The following is a 14,569-nucleotide window of genomic DNA, read 5'->3' as shown; positions in this document are numbered from 1 at the left end:
ACTCTTCACTGTTGGGGGAAAAGCACTCGGGGCTATAAAGGTCTCTACAATGATGCTACAGGTGCCCTCGTCCTTTTGTCAAGAAGATGGTGAAGGAAGGTTCATCCGAATATTATACCTTACTCCACTGCTTGACTGCCCATTGCCTGTGGTCTTACATTGCCCGGTGTGATGGGAGATTTATGTACTGTACACAGACTATGGTAGCCTGCTTTGTGGAGTTCTCATGTGACCGTTTAGTACACTGTCTGTTCACACCACATGATATGCTGTTTTGCATGTCAAATGAATGCATGAAAATCACAATTTTGAAATCTGCACTTTTCCCACAGTTCCCTGCTGACATCACCTCGGACACTGTTGCTCATAGAGCATTAGCAGCGGTCTGGTCACTAAACACAACCCAGCAATCACCTTTCTTCAAAAATGACTGAGATCACCTTTTGCAGCCATGCTAGCCATAACTAAAGACATCCTTTTTATACATGACGCCGACCACGCTGGGAATCTGTCCATGGGTTACGTCTGTGGAAACCCTTGTATTCAATATGATTGGTATCCCTCATTTAGCCCATGTGTTTCCATTTTTTTGTCCACTACCTGTGTATGTATGTATGTGTATATATATATATATATATATATATATATATATATATATATATATATATGTATATGTGTGTAAGGTTTTCACATACATACCTATAATCATAATAATCTATCAATTCGGGGGTTTGTACTGTGTACAGTGGTTATTGTGCAGATAAATAGTGACTCCATAAGACTATTATGCTGCTGAATACCAAGGCATGAAAGCACAGATCACTGCAGTGACCATAACTTACAGTAGGGGGCACATTATTCTTTATAATACACAAACCTTCCTAATAAACTCTGAAATGATCAAATCACAGATGATCGTATCATACAGATATTTCCATAAGCTACTTCATATATTAGAATCGCTTGCATATGATAATGTATAAACGTGCTCCTTTGTAATTTATTGTATATTGTAACTGCAGCTACCTCAGTGTTTAAGTTATAGCAGGCTATGTTGTCTATAGCTACTAGAAGTACTACTTACCTGCAGCATTGCTAATGTACATAATATGACAGCTGCAGCAGTGTCATCCTTGCCATGGGCTCCTGTATAAAACGTACGGCTGTTACTAAAACACGACACAATAGACTGGCTTGTCATATAGGGTTCCTTTTAGTTTTCAGCGGCCGTTACAGTATGTGCCAAAGTCACTCCTCCTGTACTGATTGTCACTGTACCAATGGGTGGGTTATTCCTGCATCGCTGAGGTATTTCTCCTTTATGATAAATGGCAGCAGCTACAGGATTATAGCCTACAAATTACCTGTTTAGGGCAGAACTTGTTTCCATTTTTTTTTCTCTCATCCTTTTCATACAGTTATCCATTTGTGTCACATTCTGTATGTGATCATGTCAATATTTCTATAGTTTTCAAGTGGGACACAAGAAGAGACAGGTTCAATAGAAACATTGCAAATTGTAACTATTATAAGTATGTAATCCGAGGTCATGTACAAATAGAATAGGCCATACATGGGCTGCACTTATCTGTCCTGTGTGTTGAAGGCCTTCTCACACATGGATTAATTACAAGCGTTTAACAGGTATTCTTAAAGCCTACTGTCCAGGCTTTGGTGTTAATAAAATATAAAGAAAGCGAAGGGACCTGTACACACACACTTTGTGGTTTAAGTGTTTGCTTCAATTTTGCCATTACATGCGGTGATCAGAAGTGGTAACACTCTTTATACAATGCTGTTCTCTGGGAATGCCCTGTACTGCATGGAAGTGTTACTTCTAATGCTCTGTTAGAGACAAAGTACAAGGTGGTGGTTATACTTTAATGTTGTACACACAGAAGATGAACAACAAGTCCTAATATAGACGTTCTCCTGACCATGTTTCTGCTAGTAAAGCGCTCTTTTAATGGCTTCACCGCCTTTACATGATTTTAATTTATTGGATTGTATATTGCATATTCTGCTGAATACAGTAAACCTAGTTTACAGCACTAAAGCCTATGCCTTGATCTGCACTGGTGCACCTAGATTCCCCCAAACTCGATGGGTGGGAAGAGCAAGATGGTTACGTTTGCTGAAAAGATGCTGCGGCCGGTGGAAGCAGTGACACGGAGCACCTAGTTTTGAAGACCAGAGGAGAAATACAATTTCATTTGCAGAGAAAGATTATTGAAAGTTGTTAAAGGGTTGGAGAGGTCACTTTTTTGTTTTTTAGGGGCGTGTTTCTTTGTATAAGGGTGCACATTTATTTTTATTCTGTGAAAGGACATGGCGTTTGCACCAGTTCAGAACTTTCAGACATCGCGTCTCGTCCTTTTCCATTTTTTTTGGATTATTTAGTAAAAGTAGCAGCTACGTTAGATTTTGTTACCCCCCCCCCCCCCTTCCTACATATTAATGTGTCTAGTTAAATTTTAAATAGTTTAGAATATAACAGGATACATCTTATATGGTTTCTTGTTTTACCCATCTTATAATTACTTACATTAACACTATGTTTAATTTCATGCAAAAACTGGTTAAAGTGATAAGTGAGGGTTTGTTCATTCATGTCTACACTGTGGTTTATCTATGATTATGTCACTGTCAGTACATGCCCCATGTCCATTTCCTCAGTACTGGGAACATATTTCACAGCATTCTCTTTCCTCTATGGTGGGCACAGCACTACATGCAAAGCTCTATTTAAACTTACGGTATGTTTAGTTACAGAAAGTATTTTGGTGGCGGTAATGTACATTTGTAACTTTTGTCTCAAAGATAGTCTTTCTAGTTGTGTGAATTTCTGGGGAAACCTTTAAATCTACCGAAAAAAGTTGCCTTTCAAGTGAATTATTTGGTCATTTAGAGTCTTTAATATCTCATGCAGCATTTCTCGTGTACAAACCAGTCCATGTAGCCAGGAGAAATATACTGCTGGTTCACCGGAATGAAATTCTTAACTTTCAACTGGTTGTATAAACTGTAGGGAAACTGGAAACCGTAGCATGCTGTGTGCTCTCTATTTCATTCTGTGTACACTGTACCTGACTATTTGCTAACTGGTTTTTATATAGCGCCACTATCCTTTAGAATTTTAATGTAGGTATTCACACAAACTTGTAACAGACAGAAGATTAGGGTCCTATTCAATATCTTCCAATCTCCTGGTTCATGAGGAAGATTTAATAACCATTGTCATACACTAATTTATAAGAAATCGGCTAAGCCTCTCTACAGAGGTGTGTTTGGAGTAAGCGCTAAAAGTTGGAAGATTGGTGCAAAGTCTGTAAAAGTTGAAGGGTGCTGTATAAGCGGTATTGGGAGATAGAAAACATTAGTAGTTCTGTTTGCAAAATTGTGTGTTGCATAAAGGGAGGAAGTGGCTTAGAGACACACTGTGAAGGAGTCTAGAGATGGTGACAGATTCAAATATTGTCATTTGCCTACATCTGATATTGAAGCAAGTTTGAGTAATTCATTCTGTCAGAGGAGAATGGCTAATGACACGGTCCTGGCCTCTGCCGTGCAGCAAATGATAACCGCACTGGTGATGAGATGGCGCTAGAGAGCTGACTAAATGAAGCTGTCACGATGGGTAACATTAGAACCAATCCAGTACAATGTCTTATCTGACCTGCAGATCCAGACTTATCCTATAGTGGGAACCAGTGCTACTTAAGTAGAACAAGGAATGTATCCTGTATATTCTGTGCTGCTTGACACCAACAAACTGGGTTTATACATCCTGTTAAGAGTGCTGAAAGCTTTGCCATGTTCATTTCCAAAGTTGTAAAAGCTTTTTCTTATCTACTTACTGAATGTAAATGCATGTTTCTCCATTGCTTTGTCAGTAGTAATAAATGTTTCTGTGCCATAACACACTTGTATCTTATCAGCATAATTGTATCTTATCTGTACCATAATAATGCTTCCATCATGCAGTGACCTTTTTATTCCCATTGACTAAGCCATCATCTGAATGCTCATCAGCTTGCATTGTTCTGTCACCATGACACTTATCCCTGGACATAGCTTGTCTATAAATAGAACCGTTTGTCTTCATTTACTGCCATTTCCTCTCCTAATGGGCCCTTACAAACAATGCACAGCCCAGACTGCTCATTATACACATACAAGTACAAAAACACATCAAGAAACCAACATAACAGCCGACAAAATACTAGTTGCTTTATTTTCAGCATCTCACAAGTTTTTTCTGTGTATTCACTGCAGGAGAAGCTGAAAATATCTTATACAGTAAAATATCCCAGATAACTCAGGTGTCATACGAAGATGTGTCAATATAATCAGTGCATGAAGTGACTGAGGCAATATTTTGGGGAAGCTTAACCTTGATTTTGCTAGTTGTTTATGAATTGTCTGTGATGTTTCCTCATATGCCAACAAACATAATTTTTTTTTTTTTTCTTTTTAAATGGCTTGGAGTAATTCTTCGGTTTTCCTTGCAGGATCTGGGGATAATGAAAGTGGGTCATATGAAGCGAATTCTACAGGGAATTAAGGAACTCTGCAGAAATACATCTTTAACTGAGGCGTGAAGGCATTGGTGGTGTCCCTATGTGGAGCAAGGCTTGGACGGCGGCTCACAGTTGTTCAGTGGCACTGTGCTGTTTTAGTTTGCTGTATGAATGAGTAAGCAATTATATACAGCTGGCGGGGCAAATTCTGAAGTTTTGCTAGTTTGGTTATTGAGTTAGCAGTTTGGTGCCAAAAGAAGCAAAACAGTTTTGAAAGCATTGGTTCTGCACAGCTTGAAACATATATGGTTTTACTTGTTCAGAAATGATTGCGCTGGTTAAACAAATCTAACCTCTGATGGAGACGGCACAGTAATAAGTGTCATCAGAATAGTGACAACATATCATTTTATGGCAAATAGTTACCTAGCTTGCTTGTATGAGACACAGACTTCCAAATACCGGGGAAGGCCAAAATGCAATTGAGCCAAGCCTGATTAGGTAGTCTTGGTTCACGCTGCCTTAGGTACCGTTCATTCACTGGCCAAGGAGTGTGATTAAAAAAACACTTTGTATAAAGTGAGTGCAATCTAAAATGCATGGAGTGCCTGTTGAAATTGTATTTTAGTTGCATGACATATCTGATACGAAAAAGATATAAAAAAAAACAAAAAACTTGAACAACTTTTATATTGATTTTAATAAGGTTTAATTTATTACTACTGACGTGTCTGTTGGTTCAAGGCACTTTTCTATTTGTTGTTGTTGTATATTTTTGCATGATTGTGTTCAGTGACGGGGGATTTGTGGATGTGAACATGTAGCCTATGTGCCATGTGTCTTCAGAAAATTCTGTGCATTATGTATGTTCAACATATTTATTATAGCTAGTCATTATTGTTTCGTTATTGATATGGATACAAATAGCGTATCAAAAATGATAGTTACCTCACAAAATTAATTATCTTGGAAATTCATGAGGACTATTGATTTTCCAATGCCTTATATCATTTTAGATATATATTACAGATATTAGGGAAATTTAGCAACAAACCTGAGAGTAGCGATAAAATAAAAATGATCTAGCAGCTGTATGGTAGCATATACACCCCACAGGGAGGCCATGGTGTTTGTGCTACACTCCTCTTTGCCGTGTTTTGTATGGAAGCCCCCTCTGGGTTTTTAGGCAATCTTTTACATTCCGATAACATTTTTCATCCGTATCATCTAGGTATATTATTTTCATCCGTGTCAGGTATATTATTTGCAAACCTTTTGACATGCCAATTTCCGCATACAGTCAAGCTTTGCCTTTTATAACATGTAATCAAAATTTAATTTAACTTTTATGCAATTATGCACTGCCCCTTTATATGAAATCGCCAGACTATGGCTATTTTTATTTAACACTCAGCCGCTCAGTAAGCGGTACTGTCGCCCTCATCTGGCCCTTCATTACACCTGTTCTGACTTTTATTTCTTCAGAGATTTGCTATTTAAAGCAGATGGTGTTTGGGAGTTACCAGATCACAGGAATGCCAATTTGAAGTGCACCTGCCATTTAAGCTGGGTACACATGCCAGTTGCCTGATATTGTATCTTGTGTCACCCAAAAAAAAAGTAATTTGTTGATGTGATTTAAAATCAATCAGATCGTTATCAAACATGTTGTTAAATGCAGTCAGATGATGGCCACTATAGCTAGTGTGTGCAGCCATCTTCTAAGAGGTCTAACAGGCCCCAGTGTATACTGGGAGTGATTGGGCTATTTGACTCCTGATAAAACAGCCAGATATCCTATCCTGTCACAGGGTGTTCAGGCTGAGGGACATGATGGTACAGTGTGTGGTCATCCTTACAATCAATTGAAGCAAACCATTTCTGGGCTTTTCCATATTCTTGAGGCTACAACACATCCATTCAGGAACTGGTGTGCTAAATGCATCAGTGATGTCGCTTGTACCTATGGAGCTGATAAGCTGTCTTCTCATGACTATTGCTTTGGTGTAAAAATGGCTGCCTCCATTGTGTGTGGGTGCACTTGAAGTAAATGCTTTGACAGTGGCACTAAGGGCATAGCTGTGACTGGGAAACAACTTATCAAATAGATAACCCTTTGTATTTTCCAGCCTTATTATCAATAGATAATGATATAAAACACTGTACTTATAAGACTAGTAAATATAGATAAAATTGCAAGTACAATACTTTATGTATTGTGGAAGTGCAATTGGTACATCTAGCTGCTTGCCTATTAAACAGATGCAGTGTATGACGGCTTAATATTCTATCGTTTTAGCACTGGTATTTAGTCATAAAGTGTTAAATTACAAATATCTGGCAGTCCATTAATACTTTGTCTTGGTCATTTTTGTAATGTAGATTTCGCCCCATTTTAATACATTTTACCTATATAAAAAAAAGTCTATGTCTTTATATATTGTCAGAGAAACACTGCATATTTTCCAATCAAATTGTGTTTTCTATATGTTGTCCCCTCCAAAATGAATGATTTTGCGTATTAGAATGACTGTTTTCTGGAAAAGCAGGAAAATCTTTGTGCAATATTTATACATTAACCAGAAAAATGAAAGTTACCAGTGCACTACTTTAATACTGTATCTGTTTGACATCTAAATATCTCACTGTTGTGCAGTTGATCTGCATATTTGTATATTATGTTTCAGCACTGTATAAACAATTTTATGAAAATGTAAGTAATATTATTTTTTTTTGTTTCTTGGATGTTAATTTTCAGTGTTGATATTTGAGCATTTTGCTTTATACCATTTTACTATAAATTAGTGTTGCCTCACAAAATTTGAATTAGCTGGTATTATTTATTCTGAGCTATCATTAACTTACTTTTACTAATCCCAGCTTAATTTATACAGGGGGAGGTAGAAGTGTTTTTAGCTTGTGGTGTTTACTGCCGCTGCCACTAGAAGAATTTGGCCCTTACTTTCATCATATCTGGGAAATTAATTACAATGGCACCTTTGCTATTATTATGCCTATATGTGCCAGTGACGTTTACAACCAAAAGATGCCACCCATTATACTTGGTAATCCTTGGCATTGAAAGAAATTGTAAAGGGTTTTTACAATATTGGACAACTACACCTTGTTGTTTTGTTGTCTAATGGACAGGACAGTTGCCTTTTGACTTTGGGAGAATATCCCCTTTTCCTGCTGTGTACTACCACAACTGGTCAATGCAGTGCTAACTCTGGTATAGCATGTATAAAATTATACCTTGTGGAGGTCAAAACCTGCAAAGTAGTAGAAAGCTAAACTAACGGAATGTGAAGAACCGCATTATCTCCTCCAAGTTTGCTTTAAAACTAGAATATGACTTCCAGCTTTGCTTTAGCGGAAGAAGAAAGTGTTATTTAAACATTACAAAGGTCAATGAATGATCAGCTTGATGAGACATCTGCATGTGTATTGCCAAGTGATTTTGTATTAATGATTTAAGCGGCTCACTGGATCCAAAGCTTCCAAATCTGTGTTTTAGGTGTAATTCAAAAAGTTCTCCTATAATACTATAATGGTAATTGCCCAGAATCTGGTCTTCCCACCAATTAAACGGGTCCCCATTGTGTGTTATGGTTCAGCAATGCGCTCACCTCTCCTAGGGTGGTGGGCCTTTATCAAACTGACTGCTCTGTTGCTGATGCCCTTCTGTGAGAGCTTTCCCTTTGCATAAATGAGACGTTTACAAAGGAGGGCAATCAACAAACCAGACAGTAATAGGAAGGAGGAGTGCATATCTGATCCATTACAGCTGGACCCAAGCTTGGGATCAATTGGTACACTAATCTCCACTTGTGACTTAATTTTCAGTTTGACTGAAATTCTAATTTAATTAATACTTTGAATAGATTGAATAATGAGTGGTTTTACCTAGATTATACTCTATAACCTGGTATATGTTATGGTAGTAATAGCCTGAAGTGAAACCTGGTGGAGAATCGGACATGTCTGCTCTTTGCTGGCACCTCCAGCTGATGTACAACTAGTACAAGCATGCTCTGCATGTTCAGCCTGGTGCCAGGTAGATTCATGTTGTAGCTGTGAGCTCTGTTTTTGTTTCATTCTTCGCATCATTCACATCCTTGGTGTAGTCATTTAATGAATAATCTGGTTGTCATGTTGCATTAATGTATAAATAAGTAATAACTGGCCACACACATCTTTTTCCATAGTTCACTAGTTGTGATCTACAGCCTGCACAATGTGGGATAGACTCAGTTGTATCCAATACATTTTCCAATCTAGGATTTATAATCCACTTAGTTACCTAGATTTAATTGCAGCCAACTCAGTATGCGGCTAAGTAATTGTATGACTACCTATTCAATGCAGAGTGCCTCTGAGAGTCACGAAGGTGCTCCGCAGCGATGTAACATTGCGGATTTCTCTTCTCCTGCCCCTCACCCCAAGGGAAGGGAGGGGGGGCGAGGAGAAATCCGCTATGTTGAGGTACCGTAATACTGGGAAACGTTCGCTGCTACGATGTTTCTCCGTACATCGCAACTAATTAAATATGCCCCTTAATATTTGGATGTTTTGGGGTTTTTGTTTTTTTTTTCAAAGCATCTTAATGACAAAGTGTTTTTTAGAGCAAATTGTTGTCTGTGTGTGACCAGATTTTTTTTTATCACTTAACATCAATTTTTACCAGAAGTGTAGACTGATCTGTAGCTGCTCGTTTGATGTATTTCTGCTTTGTCATTTGATATCTAACTTTAAAGTTACCTTTTATAAAATAGCTACTAATATTTGTCTCAAGGAATTCAAACATTTTAAAATATTTGCAACGAGATGTTTATTATTATATTTTATTCTGCTGTTGAATACAAGCTATTATATACTGATATCAGCTATTTCAACCAAATAGTACGCATGTCTCCCCATATTTTCGTGGGTTTCCTCTCACAGTCCAAAAACCTATTGATAGGTCAATTGGCTTCTGACCAAATCGATCCCAGTCTTTGACAACACGGGGTAATATGATTAGCACTATATAAATAAGCAAAATAAATTAACATAAATATCCTGTTAAGGACATTATTTTTAAGGAGATTTTTTTTTTTCCCCTGGATAAACTACTGCAACGTTTCTTTGTGACTATTAGTAGCCCTTATGTAAGGAAACTTGTATTTTAGGTTCATGGTTCCTTTAATATGCCATCTCTGCTGCTACAAGTGTGTTTTCTTATTATGACGACTTGTGCCTATATTACGGAGACCCCCAAAAGACTGATAAAGGCTATACATTGTTATACCTCTCCTCTGATTAATAGAATGTGCTATGCAATACATGGATACCTGGGAAGTTTGGGTTTTTTTGGTTGGTTGAAGGGATCTGCTTGTAGGTTTGTATTAGACAGAAAATTTGGTTCCCAAAGAAGTTGCGTACAATTATAATTAGTGAAATAATCATGTGCTAGTCAATGTGCATGGAAGATAGTGCAACAAAACGTGTTTCTGTATGCAGACAATGGAATAGTGAGACATCTTGTGCAATTCCAGTCTAATAAAGAAAACTGAACACAGATATTGAAAAACAGATGTTGGGACATCGAGTATAATGGAGCAGATTGCTCTGTAAAAGGTCCAGATGTGTAAGCAACTTTACCAAAGTTTAGTCTTCGATTGCTCGTACATCTGGGAATCTTTCCTCCCTGATGACATAACACAAAGTCTTACAAGTAAGACATTCAAGATTTTGTTTCACAAAGTGTTCGATAATTTTATATTGATTCTGTACATATTTAATGCAATATGTACCTAATCCTGGCACTTGTGACCAATTCTAAAGCTGTTATCTGCTATATACCTAGGACCTGCCGCTTTGTATACAGAGAAATAGGGTATCTGCTACAGTGCCTTTTAAATTAACACTGCCAATATAATTAGGAAGCGCTCTCAATTAAAAACAAAAACATTCCTAATTCTTGATATAAAGACATGCAGTGTTTACCATAGGTATGTTTACAGGGGGAGAAGATAATAAACGGCAGTATCAGAATTACCCATCAGGTTTTTGTACAATGCAATTCTTGGACTATTCTAGGACAAGATTTATAACTTATAAATGCTTCTGAAATCCTCTGTGTAACCCTGCTTATTGTACGTCTTTAGAGCCTCACCTTATGGATCAGGGGAATACATACAGTCCATTGGGTTTACGCAGTCACATAAATCTGTTTAGTAAAATCGTAGCTCTGGTCACTACTAGTCTGCCTTTTATAGGCCAGTTATCCATTGGTGATGAGAAAACATTACATATGGTATGTGATCAGCTGACACGTGCAGTCAGTGTGAGGAAACTCCATTACATTCACTGACAGAAAATGTATAGACCAGGGGGTAAATGTAGCAAGCTGAGAGTTTTCCAGTGGGTTTGAAAAGTGGAGATGTTGCCTATAGCAACCAATCAGATTCTCGCTGTCATTTTGTAGAATGTACTAAATAAATGATAGCTAGAATCTGATTGGTTTTTCAAACCTGCCGAAAAACTGTCAGCTTGATACATTTACCTCCAGGTGTGTTCCAGACCACTGGTGGAAGTGGGTATGTGGTCCATCCCCACTTACATACTTTTACTGATGTGGGGGACGCGGGGGGGGGGGGGGGTTAAAGCTACCAAAAGCCTGTTTTTAATGCCAGTGGGTAATGGCCATACTTCCAGTTTAGTACATATTCTCTAAAGTTACTTATCAGTCAGGAATATCATTACATAAAATTGTAAGTCGGTATACACATGCTACAGGAAGAAAGCAGAAATTAAAATGTCAGAGGTCTGGTCAACACGTTTTACTTTACTTTAAATGAAAAGCATCATGAATTGAAAAGATGATTTGTCTTCACTATTGTATGAACAGTCACCCTTACAAGTGATCATTGTGTGTTGCGTGGACTCGTATATTCACCTAGTTGCTGAGTTGCAGGCTTTACTTATTAGTGGTAGCTTATTCTGATGGAACTTCCATATAAATATGTCCTTTTATTGCTTGTTTATCAATATTTACACTGATTACATTCTAAATAGTTTCACTTTTGTTTATCTGATCAGTATGTTTGTTTTAAGAGTAGATTGACCATAGTTCCACATGAGAAGCACGTGATGCTGTAAGCCTATTCTATACAAGTCAAAGCCCAAAGCCTTTCATCAAATCCAGTGTTGTGGTATTTGTAACGGTTAATGCTGTGTTTTTTAATGGTGCTGCCATTTCTAATCTTTTCTTGAACATGTTTTATATAATTACTATGTTTTCTAACTGTTTTTATACAGCTGTATTTATTAGTCAGGATTTCTGAACTATTTAAGCATTTGAAGCCCACGTGTTTCCACACACAGACTGACACTGCAGATAAATGAATTTATACTGCAAAAACGTTCATACATCTTAAATGTAAGCAGATCATTCTGTTTTTTGTTTTTGAAGTTGACAAGGAAACAACATCTGCACAACTAGATTTTGCAACTATAACGATCCCCGCAGCAGTCAGAATGTTGTTCAAATTCTTCTCTTCTAACTCTTGTTAAAATAATTAAGCAAAACTGGGTCAGATAAGTAGAAAGTACATGCATTGAATGGAATCATTTGTTTATTTATGAATAAGCACATTATGGAAGGAAATTTAATTTTTAACATACATTTCCCAGTCATGTTTCTGATCTTTACATCTCTCAAATGATCCACTTACCAGTCAACATCACTAGGAGAACGTAAGCCACATAATCGGACAGTCCCATTCCATCTATAGGCAGTTGCAGAGTTAGCATTGATACCATCTACTTTCTAGTAGAAGTCTAGGCTCCTTGTACCCTGTCCAAGATTTTCCAGGCACTAATGACAAAATGGAGTCTTGGCTCTCAAGAGAGGGCTGGTTCCCTGTGGTCAGTCCTTCAGTTTACCGAGACTGCTTTGGTGCCACAATTGAATCTAATCTTTTAGTGTGTGTATACATACTTAGAGTAGACCTGTGAGGTATGTGGCTTGCTTTTTTATTTTATCACCATTAAAAACTATGTAATTCACAAACCGTAAAAGACAAAACATGCTACAAAATACAAGGCAAAACACGTCCACCCTATGACAGAAAGCAGCCCAGTTCAAGTCTGTTGTCCTCTAATGCACTTTCAGTATACAATCCCTGAAGACTTTATAGAGCCAGAGGACAGGCAAGACTCTGGGAAGCCCAAGCATGTTTGCCAAATGTGGGAGACTTTATCTGGACACCCTCTACTCTTATGAGCGGACAGTAGTGCACCATTAATCTAAGCCTTCCACCCATGGAGACTTGGGGAGAGGGGTTCTTATATCTGAGCGAGATCACTTTGTTCATATAGAACAGTGAAATCTAATACACTAATCTCCACAAGATCTTCAATCACCCCCAGCCGGAAGACCAATGGGGCATAGACAAAGCGAAAAGTTTTCGTTTGTATGTAAAAAGCCATCCAAAGTTATCAAATCAGTAATGGAGCTGTATATAATATGATGGTAACCAGTCCTTTTTAATTTATTACTACTTGACTAATATTTTGCTATTACAGTTTCCCCTCTCTTTTAAGAATTCATCATACTCTTCCTGTTCTTACCCACCCACCTTTGACACATTATCTTCACCATTGTAGTGATTTTACTTGATTTGTGAATATGCGGGACACAGAGCAAACCCAGGTGAAGCATAGAAAACAGCCTCTATCGTAATTCAGTAATGCTGTTTGTAAAGTCCGCATAGCTACATACGTGGCCATCATGAGTCTGGAAGAATGTTTTTCATTTATTTAATTTTTTTTATTTATTTTTTATTATACCTATAGCCATTAAGTAGCTATACGCAGCTCCATGTTCTCTATGGAGAAGATGTAATGCTGCTCCAAAGCACATAATATACATACCAAGAAGCCATTCATTCGTGAGATGTGCGAAATGTAGGTTTAAACAATAAATTAATACTTAGAAGGCTTAATTAATAACCTGATATAGTGTAGAAATGTGGCAAGCATTGATACCCAAATAGGTATTCGCTTTGATCAATCTACTTCAAGTGAAACTAATGGTATTATTACAGCACATAAAGAAGTATTTTTCCTTTTGCTTTACATAGCAATTTGCTTAGGGCACTGTGTCAATGTAGCTACATGATTATTACCCAGTTACTATCGTTTCCACATAGGGTCAGTTGCAATGATCAGTACATTATAGTCAGAATGGCTTACTAGCTTAGATTTCCATTGCTTGTACATAAATCTTTGTTTAAAGCGTATACATACCACTATTAAATAATATATTACACTGGTCATATTTTGGAACAATCAAGGTAAGTGATTTTCCTTTAGGTTTTTCCAATAAATAGTATTTCCAGCATACTTAAGTTATATATGCAACTATTCCTGTTTTGATTAGAGCTTCCTAGTAATTTTTAGATGTCATTTTTCTTATGTCTATTTGTGAGTGGAGGGATTTTTTAATGTTCTTTTTTGCTAACTAACTTAACGGACATATTCTGTGCTCTTAACAGAATTGAAAAGTCTGGTTCCAGATGTAATTGGCATTATATTCTGTTTCAGAAAACACATACGATTTTAAAATCATCAGTGTTACCAATACTAGATAAGGTAATTTGGAATAATGTGGCTAGTACTGAAAGCAAGACTCCTATCGTGGTCAGTGGGACTGTCCAGTTGCACTACCACACTTAAACAGACATGTTCCTTCCACAAAGAAGAGGCAGCCATGTTGTGAGCTGAACCAATATTAATCTTATCAAATCACAGAGAAGCAGTGACCCCACTAAGGCACATGATGCCTGATTTTACAGATTTCTCATTAGTTTCTAGTGATGGGCTGCAGTCTCTTGAAGATATTGGTTTACCTCATAAAATGCCTGCCTCAGAATCCAATTATTTAAGAACCCGCAAAATGAAAATGTTCCTATTCAAGTGGGATAACTGATTCAAACGCAAAGTATTTTATATAAATCCTTAAATGGTAAAATGCAGTGTAAAGTTCAACATAGTTGACTACA

At 37.3% G+C, this 14,569-nt stretch overlaps 1 protein-coding gene across 6 annotated transcripts in view; it reads left to right on the top strand.

The window, feature by feature from the left end:
- The window catches only part of DGKH (diacylglycerol kinase eta), a 157,285-nt gene extending 148,183 nt beyond the window's left edge, over positions 1-9,102 (top strand). For all 6 annotated transcript variants that reach the window (XM_075199767.1, XM_075199766.1, XM_075199768.1 and 3 more), the window contains one exon: positions 4,512-9,102. In XM_075199767.1, the coding sequence (XP_075055868.1) occupies positions 4,512-4,601 (90 nt within the window). In that variant the 3' untranslated portion in view covers positions 4,602-9,102. The remainder of the gene's footprint in view (positions 1-4,511) is intronic.
- Positions 9,103-14,569: the final 5,467 nt, after the last annotated feature.

This window comes from Mixophyes fleayi, chromosome 2 (genome assembly GCF_038048845.1).
Source record: "Mixophyes fleayi isolate aMixFle1 chromosome 2, aMixFle1.hap1, whole genome shotgun sequence".
Taxonomy (NCBI): domain Eukaryota; kingdom Metazoa; phylum Chordata; class Amphibia; order Anura; family Limnodynastidae; genus Mixophyes; species Mixophyes fleayi.
Note: the sequence above shows the minus strand (reverse complement) of the source record. Positions and strands in the feature narration are given on the sequence as shown.